This window comes from Onychomys torridus, chromosome 2, assembly GCF_903995425.1.
Source record: "Onychomys torridus chromosome 2, mOncTor1.1, whole genome shotgun sequence".
Classification (NCBI taxonomy): Eukaryota; Metazoa; Chordata; class Mammalia; order Rodentia; family Cricetidae; genus Onychomys; species Onychomys torridus.
The window spans coordinates 150,967,896-150,988,623 of record NC_050444.1 but is presented as its reverse complement, the minus strand read 5'-3'; the positions used below and the strand labels follow the sequence as shown (position 1 = coordinate 150,988,623).

The window sequence follows — 20,728 nt, the reverse complement described above, 5'->3', positions numbered from 1 at the left end:
AAGGTCTGAAACTGTGGACCTAAATACATTTTTCTTCCTTAAAAGTTGGTTACCAGGGCTAGAGAGATTGATTAGTGGTTAAGACTGCTCCACCAGAGGACCTGGGTTCAATTTCCAGCACCCACATGGCAGCTCACAACATCTGTAACTCCAGTTCCAGGGCACCTGGCACCCTCACACAGGCATACATGCAAGCAAAACACCAATGCACATAAAATAAAAATAAATAAAATTTAAAAAAGTCAACTACCTCTGGTATTAGGTCACAGTGAAAGGCAGCTGGGCAGCACAATGTTCTTGAGTTAAAAATGTGGATTAAACTCTCTATTGGCAAATGAGTCAGACATGTGTATGGATACATACAAGCACATCCCTGTGAGCACACACACATACATATACATAGAGCCTGACACAAATAATGACCAAACCAAGCTATGCTCTACCTACATTACACAGAGAATGGTGTGTGAACACACAGATACATACACACTCCCATATTCTCAATTATCTTTGTGCGTGTGTGTGATATATACACACATGTTTGCAGGTGCACATGCCCATGGAGGCCAGAGGAAGACATAGAGTGTCTTGTTCTATCTTCCCTGGAGATGGGGTCTCTCACTGAGCCTGAAGCTGGGTTAGCAGACAGCAAACCCTAGCCATTCTGTTTCTGTTCCAAACAGAGCTGGGGTTACAGGGCCTTGGGGCCAAGATGGGCTTTTAACATGGATGCTGAGGATTTGAACTCAGGGTCTCACGCTTAGGCAGCAAGTGGTCTTTTTTCTTGTTTTGTTTTTTTGAGACAGAGTCTCTCTACATGGCTTGGATGTCCTGAAACTCACTCTGTAGACCAAGCTAGCCTTGAACTCACAGAGATCCACATGCCTCTGCCTCCTGGATGGTAGGATTAAAGGCGTGTGCCATCATGCCCAGCCCAGCAAGTGCTCTTATTCAATAGAGTCCTTTCTCCACCAGCTCCTGGTTTTTTTTGTTGTTGTTGTTTTGTTTTGTTTTTTTGTTTTTCCAGACAGGTTTCTCTGTAGCTTTGGAGGCTGTCCTGGAACTCGCTTTGTAGACTAGGCTGTCCTCGAACTCACAAAGATCCGCCTGCCTCTGCCTCCTGAGTGCTGGGATCACAGGCGTGCGCCACCACTGCCTGGCAACTCCTGGTTTTTTTTTTTAATTGTTGTTGTTGTTTGAGACAGGGTCTCAGATTCTGGGTTAGCGTTGGTATGTATCCAGGTATGTATCATGATGACCATGAACCTTTTTCTTTTCTTTACTTTTCTTTTTTTTTTTTTTTTTGAGGTAGGGTTTCATGTAGCCCACACTAAGATCAAATATAATATGTAGCCAAGGATGACCTCAAACTTCTGATGGTCCTGCCTCTACTTCCAGAATGCTGGGATCAAAGGCACATGCCATCATGACCGGCGACCCAATAATTCCTTAAGTCCCTGTTATGTACATACAGGATATTTTTGTGTACTCATGAGTTTAAGCACAGGTTATAAATATCAGGTTAATAAGAGTCACCAAGTAGTCTGCTCAGTGTGTGCTCAGTGCTCAGAACACTCCCCGGCACAGAGTGGGCACAACAAGATACCAAATGTCACCGTGTGGCGGTAGGGCAGCTCCCTGGAGCAGAATGGCCACTAATGGCCTGTGACATTTCTGATCTCTAATGTTGCATCTATACCCTGAGGCCAACAGTGCCCACCCCAAGGGCTGCTGTGAGGATCCACATGGTACCTGGAACATAGCAAGTGAGCAGGGTTGACAGTGACTATTAATTGGATCTTTAGGACAAGCCCTAGGCCCAGCCCTAGACTGGAGGAGCATTGTCCAGGGTCTACTGTGTGCCAGGTGGTATTCTAGGGCAGGGGTACAGCGATGGACTCTACAGATGTAAATTCCCATCCCCAAAGAGATCATCCTCTAGTTGGGGGAAAAAAGAAATAAATCAAATGAGTAAGCACGGGTGGACTATAGGAAATGGGGCCTGGGGAGAAGGCAGGGTGGGGAAGGTACAGTTCCCATGGGGGTTCAGGGAAGGAGTCTCTTTGAAGGAAAGGGGAGAGCCATTGCAGTGTCTGTGAGAAGAGCACTGTGCACAGAGGAACTGATAAGTACAAAGGCCCTGGGGTTAGTACATGTGACATCTGCTCAGGATGTATATGACACAGTGCGGGTGCCTTTCACTGTACTCTCTAGCCTTCAGGCCTATAGGTGGGCAGACCCCCAAGCCAGGGTGTTCTTCCTCTACAGCTCAAGCTAAGAGGGTCCTTGGGGTCCTGGGCCAGGTGCTGGAGTGGATCCTACACTGTGAGGGGATACTGTGTCTGCTCTGAACCACAGCCAATGGTGGGGCTGGGCTCCTGGGTGCTGAGTAGGTGGAGCTTGTGGGCGGAGCGTGGGGCTGTGAGTTCCACCACAGAGGCCTCTTGTGTGCAGGCACAGAGGCCCATTGAGAGCCCCCACCCCGGCCCCTGGCCTCAGCCCACGGCCAAGTTCGGGTGAGGAGGCCGGGCCTCTGCCCAGGAATGTGCCCACTCCCAAGGAGTGTTAGAGTGCCACAAAGCCCCTTTCTACCAGGGCCTGGGAAGGGCTGGAGTCCCCCAGCCTGACCCCTTTCCTTGTCCCAAAGCAGAGGCAAGCCAGGGTGAGCACCCTGGGTGGGTCATTAGCCTGAGCTGAGACCTCACCCAGAATCGAGAGTCTGAGATTGCTGGAATTGTGAGGCTGCCTGGGGGAAGGGGTGCTCTGGGCATTTGCCCTGACCAGACCTCCTCCACCTGGCCTCTGACCCCGGCTAAAGCATTCACTGAGATAGGAGGCTGGAGCAGAGGAGGATTAAGCTGCATTGAGTCCTGGTGTGAGTAGGAGGCGCACAACCCCTAACCCCTATTAGGCCACCCCAGCTCCAAACACCCATTCCTGCTCAGCAGACTCCTTATCATGACTGGGCTGTGTCTCCAGTTTGGGATCCCTTGGGTGGGTAGCAAACCAGCCTGTGCTGAGGTTGAGACAAGCTGCTCCCAACTCTAGAGCCTGGCTGCATCCTGGCCAGCACTCAGCAGGGCCCTAGCACCAATCTGGAGCCCAGGTGGGGAGGCACAGGGATCGCCTGGCCTTGACTCTTCAGAGAGGTGCCTCTGACTTCCTGTATGTCCCTTCCCCAAGGTGGGCTGGGCAGAGGAACACAGGGAGGAAAAAAAACAAAAAAAACAAAGACTGAATGTCAAGGGTGAGCTGGGAGGGAGGTCTGTAGAACAATGACAGACAGACAGACAGGGAGGAAGAGCAGGCAAGGCAAAGGAGACAGAGAACCAGGGACCTTGGGGAAGGGACACACGGAGAGCAGAGTGGGGAGGTGGCAGAGAAGTGTGTAGGCATTGGCAAAGATGGGGAGGAGAAAGGGAGAGGGAGAAGGAAGACACAGTGATAGAGGCAGAGTTGGGGGGCGGGGCCAAGGAGGAACTGGACAGAAGTTTCCGAAAAGATGGAGAAATTGAACAGGACCCAAGATGCGGAGAAAGGCTGACGGGCAGGTTAGTGGCTGGAAGGGAGAGGAGAGGACTGAGGCAGATCCAGGGGTGGCCCGTGAAGCTGGGAGGAGCTGGAGAAGTCCTGCCTGTCTGCAAGGGACATCTTAGGGGCTGGGCACCAGTGTCAAGTCCAGGAGGACAGTTCAAGCATAGCCCTACCAAAGTCCTTGACTGCACTGAAGGGGTGCAGGTCCTGAGCAAGCCCATGTGGTACACACTATGACCTTGAGCATCAGGATGTACACCTGTTCCTCCCAGGCCAGGACTGAGCCCAGCTGGATGGCCACACCTCAAGGGCAGTCAGCTGTGCACAGTTGGGACTGGAGAGTTCAGGCCCTGCCATCTTCTACAAAGGAAAGAGAAATCCCTGGGATTGGACCCTCCCAGGAGCTATCCTGCTTCCTTGTTTCCCCCACTTCTGGCCTTGCGGGCCCTCACTCCAGCATCTCAGAAGATGCCAAGGAGAAATAGTGCAGAAGGCATCCCCCAGGCAGGCCATGAGTGCTCTCGAAGGAACTAGATTGGTGGGTCTCAATCTTCCTAATGCTGCGACCCTTTAATACAGTTAGTTCTTCATGTTATGGTGACCGCCCAACCATGAAATTATTTTGTTGCTTCTCCATAACTGCAATTTTGCTACTGCTATGAATCGTAATGTAAAATGTCTGACATGCAGGATAGCTCATATGCAACCCCAAAGGGCTTGTGACCCACAGGTTGGGAACCACTGAACTAGATAGGCCAGAACCTCAACAGGAGGCAGTTTCCAGGGCACATCAGCCCAGGCTACTCTGGGATATGGCTCGTGTCTATACAACCACCAACACCACCATTTCTGTCCCCGGCTAGGTGTCAGGCGTCCTGTGGCCCTGCAAAGACCTATGTGTAGGAAAACTTCAGGCAGCAGTCATGTCCAGGTGCCATGAGATCACAGTTGGCCAGGATGCCAGAGGCCAGTCTTGAACACAGTGGCCCAGGTGGGGTGTCACCCTCAGACACGTGGATGTAATGGATGTTCCTGCTACACCAGCTGAGGGAAAATGACCTCAGTCCTGGAAGATACCTAACTACTCTGAAGACTGAGAGGCAGGCTAGCTTTCTGTTCCAATCAGAACTGAGCTTCTATTGGTCACTGTCCTGAGTTTTGTGCTGGTGACACAGGAAAAGAGCCAAACTTGCTGATTCCCAACCTCCCAGGTGCTTGCCCATCAGCTCACAGAATTGCCATTCAGCAGGAAAAGGACCATCCCCACAGGGCCATCTCTCAGGACCCTTGGGCCTTCAGCCAAGAGATGGGGCCTGCAACCAATAGGCCTACTCTGGGCCTTCTGTCAGCAACTTACCCATCTGGAAGTCCCCGCTGCCCAGGTCTCCACTGCCCAGGCCATCTGCACATAAAAGGGAGACTTAGTTCAGCAACAAATACTGAGCACAGTACGAGGCATTGCTGTAGGCTCCTGACCCAGTGGTGAAGGGTCATTCCAATACAGAATAGCTACCCCACTCCCACCCCATGCCCAGTTAGCTTGAAAGCCTCCATCATAGGGTGTGGACGGAGGCCCCAAATTCCAAGGACCATCTGTCTGATGGGTCAGAGGAGCCAGGTCAGCCTGAGCTCCAAGTAGGGACAAGGAGAAGGGGAGGTGGAGGGATGGCTAGTGTCCCCTACTGTGCCCTGTCAGCCATCTTCCCATTGGTCTTAAAGGCCCCAGGCAGCAGAGAGGAGCGGTGGCCAGCCTAGAGTCACAGATTCCAAGTAGAGGATACTGGGATCATGAGACCAAGGTACTGGACATACATATCCACATCTTTTTTGTTTGTTGCTTTAAAAAAATGTATACTTATTTTCTTAGTTGTTTGTCTATTTAGTGTGTGTGTGTGTGTGTGTGTGTGTGTGTGTGTGTGTGTGTGTGTGTGTTGGTAGTGGTTGTTTTTTGGTTTTTGGTTTGTTTTGGACAAGGTCTCATTTATGTCAGGCTGGCCTCAAACTCATATATTACAGAAGCTAGCCTTGAACTCCTGATCTTCCTGCTTCCATCTCCCAAGTTCAAGAATTAATTAGATGAGTACCACCATACTCAATTTATGGCCCATCTTTTAAGGTCCTACCTTGGGTAATTTTCACAGGACCTTCCATAAGCTTTGATAGGAGGAGCCAGATCTGTTCCTGGAAGCCCTCCCTCCAGGGAGACCCCTGGCTTACCTCCTGATGCGTCATCAGCCAGCAGGTCCTCATCATCAGAGAGGTAGGAATGGGGCCAGCCAGTCCAGCCAGCTGTGACAGTCTCTGTGTCCTCAGGCAGGGAGAGGTCATCATAGGCCCTCAGACTGTGCGTCACCTATAGGAGATGATAGTCTATGAGTCACCCCCTCCAGCTAACTGCTAAACCTCAAGGCCCTTCTCCTCACTTCAGAGGGGACCCAACAATCCATGCCAAAGCCCCACAGGGTAATTAGACTCACTATGGCTAACACAGCCAGAAGGAGCCGGAACCACTCTTTGGGACTCAGCTTCCCCAAATCCTACCAACTTCTGGAGGCTCAGAGCCCAATGTGCAGATTCTCAAGAACTCAGCAGGTAAAGTGGACAGTAAAAGGAAGATCACTTTTTTTTTAAAAAGGTGGCTTCTTTTTCTTTGGAGAAATAAGGGTCACCTAGGACATGAGAGTGGGCAAGGGGACAGACACAGGTAGGTATGGGGTGACCTGGGTCAGCAGAGTTAAGAGGCATAAGTGGGTAGAAGGGTGTGGCCAGTTTACGTGTGGAGGGGACATAGGCAGAAGTGGGGGAATTCATCTAGAACAATTCCTCCTCAGGCCCTTGGCCTTCTTCACCAGGTCTGGAGTCCAAGCCTGGCTGCAGGCAGCACATTCCACTGCTCAGAACACTTAAAGAGTCCTGCAGCTAGTCTACATGGAGGCGAGACAGACATCAACTCCCCATGACCTCAGGCTAATGCTAAGCTCAGCTGGATTTGAGGCATCTGTCCTAGAAAAGCTAGGGGTATAGGGGGAAGAGGGGAGGGAGGCTGTGTGCAGCACACAGGCCAAGCAAGAAGCCCTAGGACCCAGGCTTTTCCAAGACATGGCAGTGGACAGTGAATGCTAGCATCCACTTGGACAATATTAAGATGTTTTTAAGGGCGTTGTCCAGGTAACCAAAGGAAAAACCACCCAGGGAGCCCAAAGGCTGAGAGGCCCCAGACACAGGAACACAGTATTCAGCAGCCTCAGAACAGTCCAGAATCCCTGGTGAAAGGGCCTCAGGCACTACCGGGGCTCGGCAGTGTCTCAAGCAGCCTGGACTGGACAGAAGGAACTCAGTTCCCTGTGAAAATCAAACAGCTACACCAGGTAGCAAGGTCCAAGCTGAGGGAAAACTGAAGTTCTACAGTCCAGACCCCCCCCCCCCATGCCTGATGCTCCAGGGCCCTCAGTCGTAATGTCCTTCCTCCCCTGGTTTGTGGACCAGTTCTTATTACCCTCTACATCTATGTCTCCTAGGCATTGTGCCTCTAAGTGCTCGGTAAGCCAGGAGCAGCGGCTCATACCTGTGATCCATTAGAATGACCCTCAGTTCCTGTGCACAGTGACAGGTGCAGATAATAAGACCCAGGGATCATGTGTCCACTTAGGGGGACTTGGGTGGGAGAGGGTACCCTGCACACTGGCAGGAGGCCAGATCAGCAATTTGCCTGGGCTGTGAACTAAACAGGTGGGTTAGAAGGGACTTAAGACATTTTGGGGAGAATGTTCCAGCATATGCGTCATGCTCACATACATTATTGACCTATATGCTTGAAGCAAGTCCGTTTTACTCTGAGTCACTTGTGCATTACAAGGAAGACAAAAAAGGAAGTTCTAAAGAGATCTCCAGACTCCTTGCCTTCACAGCCACCTCTGCCCTGGCCAGGTCCTGGACCCTGGTGGGCTCACAATGGAGCACTAGCCAGAAGCAACCTGAAGACGGGGCAGTGACTGGCTCAGCTCTACTTCCTCATGACACACAAGCAATCCTTGAACACATGAGTAAGAGACAGCAGCTGTGATCCAACCCACCGACCTATGTGTAGACCTCCTCCCCCAACCCCCCTACCCCCACCCCTGGGCTAAAAATCCCTGGGTTCAGGGACTGAGCACCATTTGGTCACTTTGTGTCTGCCGGGCTGAGCTGCACTGCCTTCACCTGACACCCTGGTATGGCCTACTGCTCTATCCTCGCAGCCAAAGAGCAGTGCCGCCAGCTGATCCCTCTCTCCCCACCACATAAGGGCTGGCCTTGCCCGGAATGGTAGCCAAAGGACTTGAGGTCTATGTCCCTATGCACACAGGTATGTGGCTTCAGAATCTTTAGAACCAGTAGTTGAACATGGTGGCATATGCCTATAATACCAACACCCAAGGGGACAAAGCAAGAAGGACATGAGTTCAAGGACAGCCTGAGCCTTATTGAGACCGTGTCTCAAAACAACAACAACAATCAAAAACAAAAACAAAAATCCAAAACCAAAATACAAAGGCTAGGGGGTGTCTCAGTAGTTCATCAATAGAGTTCATATGTGCAAGGCCCTGGATTTGATCCCAAGTACCACCATCACCAAAACACAAAACAAAGCAAAAACACCCTCGGGGGCTTGTGAGAAAAAAAAAAAAGAAAAAAGAAAAAAGATTCCTGGCCCCTTCTCAGAGCCCAAGGTAGCTTCTCATCCCAGGTCTGACAGACTTGTGCATATCCAGGGGACTCTCACAGTCATTAACAGGACCAGAGAGGCTCTGCCTCCTTCCCCACTGGGAGTAGGGGTGGCTGGAGGGTGAGTCTTGAACAGGCCTTGATTGACACAAGGGGACCAAGAGGCTAGGATTCATGTGGGGCACTCATTTGGGGCAGGAGGTCTGAGAGAGGACGTACTTGGGTCCTCTCCAGGTGAGGAGAGTCACTATGCTATGCTCACACCCTCCCAGTGCCCACGTGAGCAAGGCTGTAGAGCCGAAGCTCGAGGCACAGATTCCTGGCACCACTCAGACGCTGCTGTCTGGAAGCAAGGTCCAGAGCTCTGTAGGGAGGAAGGGGGTGGGGGAGTAGAGCCTGGAACTGGACAGGAAATAGCAAAGTAAAATGCAACAGGGAAAACCACGCCAGGAACACACATCTGCAGGAAGGCCAAGGGTGCAGGGCACTGAGTCAGAATCCCCCAGCCCCAGAAACCCAGGTTGTACATGCCAACTGCTCTTGCTTGTAGCTCCCTCCCCAGGATCTGAGGATCCAGGGGCAGCCAGGGCCCTCAGCGACTGGCCAGGCAGTCAGGGGCAGAGACTTCATTTGCAAAAAGCTGTCCATCCTAAGGCAGATGTGTTTCACATCTGGGAGGGGAGATGGAGCCAGAGGGAAAGAGGCTCTGGAAAAAAGCAGTGTGGGGATGGATGCCCGATGATGGAAGAAACTCGGAGCTGGCCAGCCTAGTCGGGATAGTCGGAGATAGTCAGAGCCGACGCTCGCTCACAGAGTGTTCCCTGCACACCAGGAACGCCCGAATAGGGCAGAGAAAGATGGGTTTAGCTGCAGGAGCTGAAGGGTCTGGCGGTCTGGCTCCCAGACCTGAGCTTTGACCACTGAGTGCTGAGGACCCCAGGACTGTCTCTCAGAATCCCTCTTAGCACACGCACTTCACCCAGAGAACTACCCCTAAGAAAGATCCTGAGGTAGTGGGGCAATGGTGTGTGGCCCTCACACAGAGATAATCAAGGCCAGTGGGGAAGATCTTGCCTAGGTCACAGTAGGGCTGACCTCTTGCTCCAAGCTCTGTGCTAACCAGGCAAGGCTGAAGCACTGGGCTTGACCTCATGGAGGCCGCAAGGACAAAGCAGACAGCGGTACCAGAATGCCCAGGGCCACCCAGACTTCATCCCCAACCCGAATGGTCCAGCTCCCTGAGTGGCCCAGAGGGGTGCTGGGCTGGCAGCAGCCTGGCTTGTGCAGTGTGTTCCTTAAGTCCTAAGGAGAGCCATGAGTAGCTCCAAGGTCAGAGGCAGAAATAGAACCCAGGCTTCCTGCCCTGTAGTCTGTCTCCGGCCATGAGGGAGCCCTACTTCCTCCCAGAGGAACAGGAGCACTCCAGCAGGCTAGAGGGAGATCTGAGCCAGTGAGGAAGGAGCCAAGCTGAGAGGGGATTTTCCAGACCTGTAGGTTGCTGGGGGGGGGGGGGGGGGGGGGAGTGGCTGACTCATGCAGGCCAAGGCCAAAGCCTGTTCTAACATGCTGGGAACAACTGCTTGAGGCAAGGATATAGGCAGGGTGGTCTCCAGTGACAACTGTCCTCTGAACCCAGTCAGGTGGCACACAGGCAGGGCACCAGACAGGGACTTCTGGGAGAGGTACCACTCTCAAACACTGGGAGTCTGTCTAGGTTTTCCAGATGAGGACAAGGGATACATGGAGATCCCTCTAGGTCCAAGGCCTACAGAGGTCCAGAGGGGCAAGGAAAGAAGGCGCAGAAACGAGGTCATCCCTTTCAGTCTCCATGAGGCTACAGAGGGAGTCGTGGCTGGCTAGGATGCTCTCAGCGTAGAGAAACACGTACGGCATGAAAATCAGACAAGGAAGCTGGGCGGTGGTGGCGCACACCTTTCATCCCAGCACTCGGGAGGCAGAGGGAGGCGAATCTCCGTGAGTTCGAGGCCAGCATGGACTACAGAATTGAGTTCCAGGACAGCTATACAGAGAAACTCTGTCTCAAAAAACAAAAAACAAAACAAAAGAGCCGGGCAGTGGTGGCGCATGCCTGTAATCCCAGCACTTGGGAGGCAGAGGCAGGTGGAGCTCTATGAGTTCGAGGCTAGCCTGGGCTACAGAGCTAGTCCAGGACAGGCACCAAAGCTACAAAGAAACCCTGTCTTGAAAAAACCAAAAAAGAAAGAAAGAAAGAAAGAAAGAAAGAAAGAAAGAAAGAAAGAAAGAAAGAAAGAAAGAAAGACAGACAGACAAGAAACTAGGCCAGAACATGGGGCCACAGGTACATACATCCAGGACAGAGCGTGTGGGGCTCCCACAGTGTTGAGGGTGCTCCTTTCAAAACTTATACCACAAGACTGCTCAAATCAAAGCTGGTGACAGACAGAAGCATAATGAGAGAGGATGATAAGAGCCAGAGGGGCTGAGGAAGTGACCCAGTGGGAAAAATGCTTGTTGATTAAACATGAGGACCTGAGTTACACACACACACACACACACACACACACACACACACACACACACACACACAGAGCCAGACTTCATGGAGGTTTTCTCAGGCCAAGCCCTTCCCACACACCATGCAGACCAACCATTTATCCTCACAGCAACTCCACAGGCCTGATGTTACAGGGACACCATTCTGCACCCACAAAAAGGGAAAACCCACGAGTTCCTTCTGCTGCTTCTGGAAACAGGGTTTCACTATGTAGCCCAGGTTGGCCTAAACCCTTCTGCCCCAGCCTCCCAAGGGCTGGGATCATAGGTGTGTTCAACCACACCTAATGCTTTTTGGTTTTTATTTTGGGTTTCTTTTGTTGTTTTGTTTTTGAGACAAGGTCTCCCAAGTTGGCCTCAAACTCACTATGGAAACAAGAATGACTTTGAATTCATCATCTTACTGCCTCCAGATCCACAATGTTGGAATTACAGGAATAAGACACTGTGCCCAGTATGTTTTTATTTTGGTCTTTGAGACACAGTCTCACTGGGTAGCCCTGGCTAGTCTAGAACGCATGATGTAGATCAGGCTGGCCTCAGATTTACGGAGGTTTTTCCTGTCCCTGCCTCCTGAATGCTGGTTTTTAAGGCTACATGATTTGGGTATCAATGGTCATGTGTTCGATTGTGGGGTATGGCCCCGGGTCCCCCTGAAGATGTCACTTCACAGTGGGTGAATGCTTTGTGTCTCCTTTCTCAAACTCTCTGGATTCCAAACTACCTCTAAGCCATTATGAACTGCCATTATGAACTTATTTCTATTTTATGCATGAGAGAACTGAAGGTCAGAGAGTTCCGTCTGTATACCTGTGATCAGGCAGGTGCGGTGTGGACAACAGTTATTCAGGAAGTATTGAAAACAGTACCATAAAGGGAGGTCAGAGTGGAGGTGAGGGTGGGTGTGCCTGAGAGGTGATGCTTACAGAGGGTGGGGTGTGAGCTCAGGCCTGGGGGCACCTCTTGGTTTGGAATGAGAGAGGCTGGCTAAGTGGCAGGGCCTAGGCTGGGGTGAGCCACAGAGCTGGGTTTCTGCTCCAGATACCTGCCAGCTCTAAAGGCTGACAGGGGTTCTCTGGAGACATTCTTCACATGCCTTGGGTGGCCAGCTCCCAGCCTCTGTCTTCATGGCCTAGGTTTGGAACTGAGCCCCCTCCGCCCCCACAGCTGGTCAGGAAGTTCTGAGCCCTTCCCCCTCCAAGCAGTCCCCAGGATGGCTATGGCTGCCCAGGCAAAGGCTCCAGGCATCTGGGGCTGGAGTGAGCTCACCTCATCAGAATCCTGAGACAGTGGGGGTGGGTCTGACCACTTGCCTCCTTCTCCTATGGTCCATAGGCCACAGCCCCAAACCTTAGCCCCTCTGCCATGATGCAGGTGCCTAGGAAGACCCCAACAACCTCCTCCACGTCAGTCCAGGCCTTAGGGACGGGGCCAAGGTGCCCCTCCCCCCACTGCCCAGTGTCCTGTTGAGGGCAACAGACGGCAGAGGGGAAGGAATCTGTCAGGGCAGCAGTTTGCTGTGCAAACTGCCAGGGGCGGGTGAGCGTAACACAAAGGCCCAAAGGCCTTTAATCCCCTGGCAGTCTGAGAGGGGCGCCGGGCCGGAAAAGAGGTGGCTATGCCTCCTCTGGCAGGCCCATGTGCCCGTGCTGCTCGGGAGGCCTGCCAGCTTCTCACACTTGGGCCCTCAAGGCGGCAAGCAGGACCTTTGCCAACCACTCAGCTGGGAAGAATTCGCTCCCCGAAAGGAGGACAAGGGTGCACACTCGGAATGCCATTGGGCACTGGGTGCCGACCTAGGTCTTTATGGAGTGTATAGCACTCAAATCCATAACAAGTAGTGGAAGCCCGGCAGAGAGGGGTAGAGTCACCTGCCAAGGTCACACAGCTAATGGGAACTACGTTGGAAATCCAGGGCTCTAGGCTTAGCTGCCTGTCCCTACTAGTTCAGTAGCAGGGCCCAGGAGACCCTCGCTTGACCTCTGACACCAGCTCTCCCAGGCCTGGGATCTGGAAAGGCTGCATTCCAGCCAGGGGCACTAGGAACACTGAGGAGGACCAGGACTTTTGGCACAAGCCCAGGGAGCAGGAAGTTGGGGTTGGAAGCTTTGTGATGTGGCTTTGAACAGCACCCACCTCCTGCTCCTTCCCCTTTTAGCAGCTTCAGGGGTCCCCATCATCCACACAGGGTCCACACCAGCCCACTTCAGCTGCTATCTGTACAAGGAAGGTGGCAACTTTTACTGCTATTTTGCTTTGTTCTTTAAAATCATTTCATTTGGTGTTTTTGTTTTGAAACAGTCTCAATATAGACCCCTGGCTAGCCTAAGACTGTAGTGCCCAGGCTGGAATAAAACCTGTGGTGATTCTCCTCAGCCTGCAGAAGACTGGGCCCACAGGTACGCACCACCATGCCTAGCTAGCAAGTGGAATCAGAGACTCATAAAGAAGCATGGACAGTGAACTCTGCTGCTGGCTAGCCTTATTCAAGGCCCTTAGGGACTCGCTGCCTCAGTATCCCTCTTACATAGCTGGACTGGCATCAACGCCCAGTTTCTTCTGATCAGACAGGATAAGAGAAAGCATGATAGCTCTGGATATTGGGAGACTCGGAAGTGAAGTAGGGAAAGCCAGACCTGGCTCTCAGACACCTTGATTTCAGGCTACCAGGCCACATTCTAGATGGGTAGCCCTGGTTTCTCCATCTTTGGATGCTCAAAGTGAAGGGTATCACCTGCCAGACCTGCCCTTTGACCTCTACTTTCTGAGTTCTAGTCTGCTGAGCTCATGTAGAGGGGTAAAGCAAACCAGGGGTAACAGTGTAGACCTATATATAATCTTAGCACTGGGGAGATAGGGCAGGAGGGCTATGAGTCAGAGGCTAGCCTGATCTACACAGTGAATTTCAGGCCAGTGGGATGCACAGAAAGACTGTCTCAAAACCATGACAGAGTGTTTGTCCAGCATGCACAAAGCCCTACGCTTAACTGCGTAGGAGCACATAAACGGGTTGTGATGGTGTATGACCGTAATCCCAACACCTAGGAGGCAGAAGCAAAAGGATCAGGAGTTCAAGGCTATCCTCAGTTATGTAGTGAGTTTGAGGCTAGCCTGGACTACATGAACTCTGTGGGAGTCCAGACCAGTGAGGAGCATATAGTATGAGAAGGGCTGTGGGGGGGAGCACCGAGGCTGGGGGAATACAGAGGCTGGGGGAGTACAGAGGCTGGGGAGGACAGAGGCTGGGGAACACAGAGGCTGGGGAGCACAGAGACGGGGGAACACAGAGGCTGGGGAGCACAGAGGCTGGGGAGGACAGAGGCTGGGGAACACAGAGGCTGGGGAGCACAGAGGCTGGGGAGGACAGAGGCTAGGGGAGGACAGAGACGGGGGAACACAGAGGCTGGGGAGCACAGAGGCTGGGGAGGACAGAGGCTGGGGAGGACAGAGGCTGGGGGAGGACAGAGATGGGGGAACACAGAGGCTGGGGAGCACAGAGGCTGGGGAACACAGAGGCTGGGGGAGGACAGAGGCTAGGGGTGGACAGAGAGGTCCCTCACTTAGCAAGGGGGTAGAGAAGGAACTGGTCTTGATAAGTTGTACCTGAGTGGAAGTGGAGCAGGGGATAAGTGATGCGCCGCATAGGAGGGCATGTGGGGGCAGGAGGGCATGTGGAGGGCAGGAGGGAGTGGTGCAGAAGGGCATGTGTGATAGAGAGCATCAGGGAAACAATGCCTGCACTTTCCCACTTCCGAGTGCTTGGCCCTCAGCTGCGCTGTGGACCCTGAAGGCTCCCACTCCCCACACACCCTATACTCCCTTCAGGCTCCCAAACACATCCCAAGAATGGCAGCCCCCTAGAGGCTGGGGTAGCTATTGTCTAGCTCTAAGGAGCACACAGGAATCCCTCTGGGAAGGGTTCCTACCCAACTAACCCTTAGGCCAGGTATGGTCAAGGCTGGTGGTGGGTAGAGCTTGCGGGAAGGCTGCCCAGCGAAGGTCCCTAGGGGCTGAACACTGTCTTCCAAGCACTAACTGCCTGCAGTGTTCACGTGCCGCCTCCTGTTCCCAGTTTCAGGTTCTCTGGCTCCTGGCAGCCCTGCTGCTGTGGAGCATTGGTCTGTCTGGAGGATTTTTAGGCCAGTCCCATCTGGCTGAGCCTGTCCGTGCCTGCAGATTTCTCTCATGAGGCTGGGGGCTGCTCCCCAAATTTCCATTGAAGTAAGACACCAATAATGGCAATGCCTACTGCCTGAACCTACGATATCAGGCCTTTCTGCTGCCTTCAAACCACCAAATGGTGAGAAGAAAAGCCTATGGCAACTGGTGTACAGACAGACAGACAGACAGACAGACAGACACACACACACACACACACACACACACCCCTGCCAACCTCCTCTGTTCCAGTCCCTCTCTTCCAGCTACATTGCCTTCTCAATAGCATCCAGAAGCGCCTGCCCCTTCCTACGCCCCAGGGTCTTGGCACTTGCTCTGTTCTCTACTTTGGTCTCGGCTCCCACATATTGCACCAGTCATCCCTCTCTTCCCCCAGGTTCCACTCAAATGTCACCCACTCCAGGCCTAGAACTCATGCTGGTTCCTTCTCAGCCCCTCACCCTCCTCCTAGCTCTCGCCAGCCACTTCATTCTGCAAGCACATTTACCCGTCAACCTTTCCCTCCGCGAGAAGATTCCACCAAGTCAGGACCTCTGCCCATGTGTCCTGCAGTGGCTCCTCCAGCACTCTGTCCACGGCAGGTGCTCATCATATTTGTTAAATTCAAGAACAGATGGAAGCGCACACCTGTAATCCCAGCACTCAGGAGGCAGAGGCAGGTGGATCTCTGTGAGTTCAAGGCCAGCCTGGTCTACAGAGAGTTCCAGGCCAGCCAAAGCTGCACAGAGAGACTCTGTCTTGAAAACGAACAAACAAAGGAAGAACAGATGGGGTTTGGGGTACACTACAGAGACGGCTCAGTGGTTAAGAATGCATTTTGTTCTTACAGAGGACCTGGGATTGAGTCCCAGCACCCACACTGGACTATAACTCCAGCTTAGGGAATGGGATTAGAGCCCTCGGCACATACCCACATCCTGGTGTGCATATACTCATATACATATGTGTAATTAAAACTAATAAAAATTTCTCTCTCTCTCTCTCTCCCTCTCTCCCTCTCTCTCTCTCCCCCTCTCCCTCTCCCTCTCTCTCTTGGTTTTTCGAGACAGGGTTTCTCTAACGGCCCTGGTTATCCTGGAACTCACTTTGTAGACCAGGCTGGCCTCGTATTTTTATTTTATGTAGATGTATGCCATGTGTGTACAGGAGCCCAGGGAAGCCAGCAGAAGGAGCTGGAGTTAGAGGCAGTTGTGAGGTACCTGATATGGGTGCTGGAAACTGAACTAGATCCTCTGGAAGAGCAGAAAGTGCTCTTAACCACTGAGTCATCCCTCCAACACCAGCAATAAATCTTAAAACAAAAACCTCCGCTGGGATTTACCAGTGAAGAATCTGAGGCTCAGAGAGCCAGCTTGCCCATAGTTACAGAGTTGTAAGACCTGAGACTTGAGCCCAGGACCCCTGGGCACAAGCCTAGAAGGAACGCTACATCTAGTCCCACCTCCTGGCATCTCTTTGCTCCTTAATGCCTGGGCTTTCCTAATAGATGCCCACCTGAGGGGCAAATGATTATCACAGTCTCCGAACACAGACAGAGGCCTCAGATAGGGGTAGAGCCAGAGCTCTCTCGCTCTAGGGCCTTATTCAAGACAGCCAGGCAGTCAGGCAACCAACCAGGCTTCGACGAGGTTTTCAGTATGGTTGCTGTGGACATCTACCACAGGAAAAAACAGGCTGAATGGCAGCTGGATCCTGGGTCAGCTGGATCCTGAGGCCAGCATCCCTGCCCTAGGATTTCCTCATCTGCTTCCAGGACAGGGAGGAAGCAGCAGCAGGCCAGGCCCATGGCTGCTGCAATGGGAATGAGCAGGAGCCCCTGTTTCCTCACAATAAATGTCCATTCCAGTAGCCCTGGGACAGGAGTAGGTATAGGGACTATACAGATAGGTGTACCTGGGAAAAGCCCCTTGCTCCCCACCCCCAGCCTGTCTCCCTACCTCATGAGGGAAGAAATCACCTAATTTCCAAATGTGTGTAACTTGGAACCTTTTCTCCCTGCAAAGCTCCTATTGCCCTTGCAGAGGAGGTCCTGAGCTTGGTCCCCAGCGCCCATACTGGGCCACTCACAGCTGCCTGTAACTCCAGTTCCAGAGGATCCCAGTTTCCATGAACTCTGAGTTTCCCTCTGGCCTTGCAGCTTTAGCACACTGAAACCCCAAAACCTTAGGGCTCAAAATCCCAGCCTGTGACTCCCCTCAGCAGAAGGAGGGCCAGCTCCTCGGGACAAGCCAAATCATAGGAGCTGGGCTGGGGTCCCCCTACCCTTCCTGCTTCAGGGAGCTTACAAGGCGAACATACACCAGCAAGAGAAAATAAATGAAATAGACATCAGAACCTGGGGTGGCCAGACAGACAAGCCTGCAGAAACTCGCTGGTCAAAGTCACTGCCATTGTCTCAAACTTTCCAGTGGTCCACGGGAAGCAAGAAATCCAACCTGTCTGGATTCCATGTCCTGTTTCTTAAGAGAAACACAAATATTCCTGATCCAGTGATCCCCAAGGGATGAGGCTGCTCTAGCGACCTCTGCCTTATTTGTGGAGCTGACATTCCCTCACAGTCCTCTGAGGGAGACCCTTTGAGGCTGAGGCTTGGGGACCAGGGTGGCAAGAATGGAGTTGAGGGAGCACCCTCCCCCCACACCTCATCCCAGCATCATTGGTCTGGGCAAGATCACCCATCACTCCCCAAAGCTAAATGCAACCAGTGCTCAAAATAGCCAGAGCTGGTAAAGGTGCCAGGAGGGCCCTGGGTGGGGACTGGGTTAGGCCTGCCTCCAGGAGGGCCCTGTAAGCCAATGCACATATCCCTCACACACAAAGGAGCACGTTACTCCGGGCACGCAAGCCTCCCTGGGAGTTTCCCACCCACTGGCTCCCTCTTTGGCAGTAAGTTGCTCATGCTTCTGCCCTGCCCTTCCCAGGCCTTCCTGCAGGAGGCAAATGGAAAAGTAGTAGCAGAAACACAGAAACACCATATAGGGAAGCATCCTGGATCTCCTGCCCCCACCTCCAGGCCCGGCCTCCCTCAGGACCTGCTAGGCTCTGTGAGGGCGCTCTCTCTCTCTCTCAACCTTGGGCTGAGACAATGGGGGCTATTTTGGGCAACATGGAGTATTTAAAGACCTGGCTGGGCCTCCTCCCCGGGGAACAAGAAGTCTTGCCCTCCACAAGACCTTCCTGAACTTGTAGCTGCCCAGACCTCAATGGCGGCATCCCCTAACACTTCCAATAATCTCTCCAGGCTGGGGCCCTAGGGAATGGAGCATTAAGCGGTCTCTCATGCTCAGCAGCAGGAACAAGTCACAGACCCTCCAAAAAGAAGGGTTCTAGGCCCTGAGCAGACAACATCTACCCATGCTCTCTGGGTTCGAGAGCTCTCACCTGCAGCCCTGATGTATTTGGATCACAATATCCACATTTGCAGAGCTAGCCAGAGGCTTCTGCAGTTAACATGAAGGCTTGTCTCTCCAGCCACTACAAGAGGAGTGGGGTAAATGTGAGCAGTTGGTTAGGGAAGTTTGGTCAATTTTTCACTGCTCTTTTTTCAGCATGTGATACACAGTTGGTGCCAAATATTTAGTGAGTGGTACAAATGTTTGCAGGATGTGTCTGGAACCCCTGTAGAGTGTACAAATGGCAGCATTCTATGATGACAGCGCTGCCTGCTTCTATGAGCTCTGTGGGTAAGCCTGGGCTAACTAACTGCTGTATACTCAATATCTCATCTAATTGGCTCAATCCCAAGAGGCTGATACTGTGTCACCTGACCGTATCAGCAAGAACATGGAAGTCCCATCCCAAATGGTAGATCAGCTTGCCTGAGTGGCCAAGTTGGTAATGGGACTGTGAAGTTTCTCTCTCCTTGCATGAATGTGTCTTAAAGACAGGAGCAGGGGACACTGGGGGTGGTGGTGGTGGTGCAGAAGCCAGAATTTGACTACGATGTAGCTCTGTGACTTTCAGAGAGTCACTTGGCCTCTGTGAATCTGTTTCCTCTCACATAAAAACAGGACGGACGTTCATCTCAGTGTCTCAAGATCTTTAGTGGGATCAAAGGGACTGGAGGATGTGACCATGCCCCCTTCCCATGTGTCCCATCCTCTTCCAGAGGCGGGGCTAAGAAGGAAGCACACCAGGAGGAGGAGGGAGCTGACTCGGAACAAGTACAGCTGCTGATGATAGAGCTGGGCTCGGTCCCAGCTGAAGGAGAAGAGCAGCCTGGGACATCACCTCTGGCCCTCCTCTGTCACCCTTCCCGGCTGACAGCTGCTGGGGTTTTGGGGCCAAGGGCCCCAGAGCAGGCAGAGAGGGAGGGGGCAGTGCTAGCTGGCTGAGGTTATCTCAGTCCTCAGGCAGTCACTGCCCAAGTCCCAGGGGCCTAGCTGGGACCACTAGCCAGGAGGCCAGGCTGGCTACCCTATCCACCCCCAGCCCTTCACCTAGTTAGTTCTGGGGGAGTCTGGCTGAGGGTGGAGGGCTGGAACATAGGTCTGTGGGTGGAACATGGGCTGGGGGCCCTATTGACTTTTCTGCCCACAGTCCCCTTTGCCCCTTTTGGGGAATCCTTCTTAGGCGAACTTGGCCTACCTCAGGCCTTACTCAGCTCTCCACTCCCGGCTGGCTCTAGCCCACACGCCTCTCTCTCTCCTCTGAACTCTTACACACCCATAATTAACACTGACCATATTTTTCAAGGCAAAAACTCAAGAAATTGTAGAACAAAGGCTTTGTGGGCTGCTTCCGGGTGCCAGAGGCAGCTTGGGAAATGTAGTTTGGACACAGAGGTGTTCAAATTACTGCAGCATGTTAATACTTCTAGGGAAAGACTAAAGTATTAAATGTGCTCTATTAACAAATCAGAAGCCATCCTAGGAAGTGTGTAACAGCCACATGCCATGTGCCACTTCCCACCGCTGGGCACTGGACCCTGGCTGTGCAGCTGTCTAGCTGTATGGTCCTGGGGAACTCACTTCACCTCTCCAAGCCTCTATTTCTCAACTTGAAAATGAGAACAAAAATGACCATCTCATTCAAAAGAACAACCTAAGGGCTTTGCGTCGGGCACTTACAAAGTGTGTCATTACGTCTTCCCCTCCCTTCCTACCACTCCCCACTTCCTAAAACCCACCACCAAGAGTGTGCTCCCTACAACTAACAGGAAAAACAATTCCTGTCACTAAGACTCAAGAGAGAGACAGACTGCAGAAAGTTCCGAAGCATCCCCAGAACCTGGGCTACCAGGGCTGGAAAGGATCACAGGGGCAGATAACCTTCACTTCTCAGAGGCACAGAGAGGGTTAGTAAGCATAGTTAGTGTGACCAGCAAAGGTTGGAGGGCCTGTTCAAATGTCACCTCAACACCGCTGGCCGCTAGGAACACAACACTTGAGCCTAATTTTCTTATTTCGAAAGCCCCATGGCAACCGTCCAGGGCAAAGTTGGTTGCAAGGAGAAGCCCCAGCTTTGGAGAGGAAGAACCTGCCAGGGACATGATGAGGGAGGGAGACCCAGGGTCCAGGCTTCCTGGCTGCTAAGACAGGACCTGTCACCTTCCCTACCACTTCTTCCCTTCTTGGGGACATGGACCCCCCAAGGCCGGGATGAGGGTTTTAGGAGTATGGCAGCAACTAGGTCTGGGGCTGGGGTGGTGGTGGGGGTGAGATGGGACTTGAGATCCACCGGGTCTCAATCTCTGAGACTACAGATGGTCCCTCTAGCATGCCATCCAGCCCCAGACAGGGCAGTCCAGAAGTAACGGGAGGAGTGGTTAGAGAGC

The 20,728-nt window shown here is 52.6% G+C and overlaps 1 protein-coding gene across 1 annotated transcript in view; it reads right to left on the bottom strand.

Annotated features, from left to right (window-relative positions):
- Hspg2 (heparan sulfate proteoglycan 2) overlaps positions 1 to 20,728 on the bottom strand; it is a 100,822-nt gene that overhangs the window by 61,502 nt on the left and 18,592 nt on the right. The window contains exons 2-3 of the mRNA XM_036178762.1: positions 5,752 to 5,887; positions 4,892 to 4,936 (exon numbers count right to left, since the gene is read on the bottom strand). Of these exons, the coding sequence (XP_036034655.1) occupies positions 4,892 to 4,936; positions 5,752 to 5,887 (181 nt within the window). The remainder of the gene's footprint in view (positions 1 to 4,891; positions 4,937 to 5,751; positions 5,888 to 20,728) is intronic.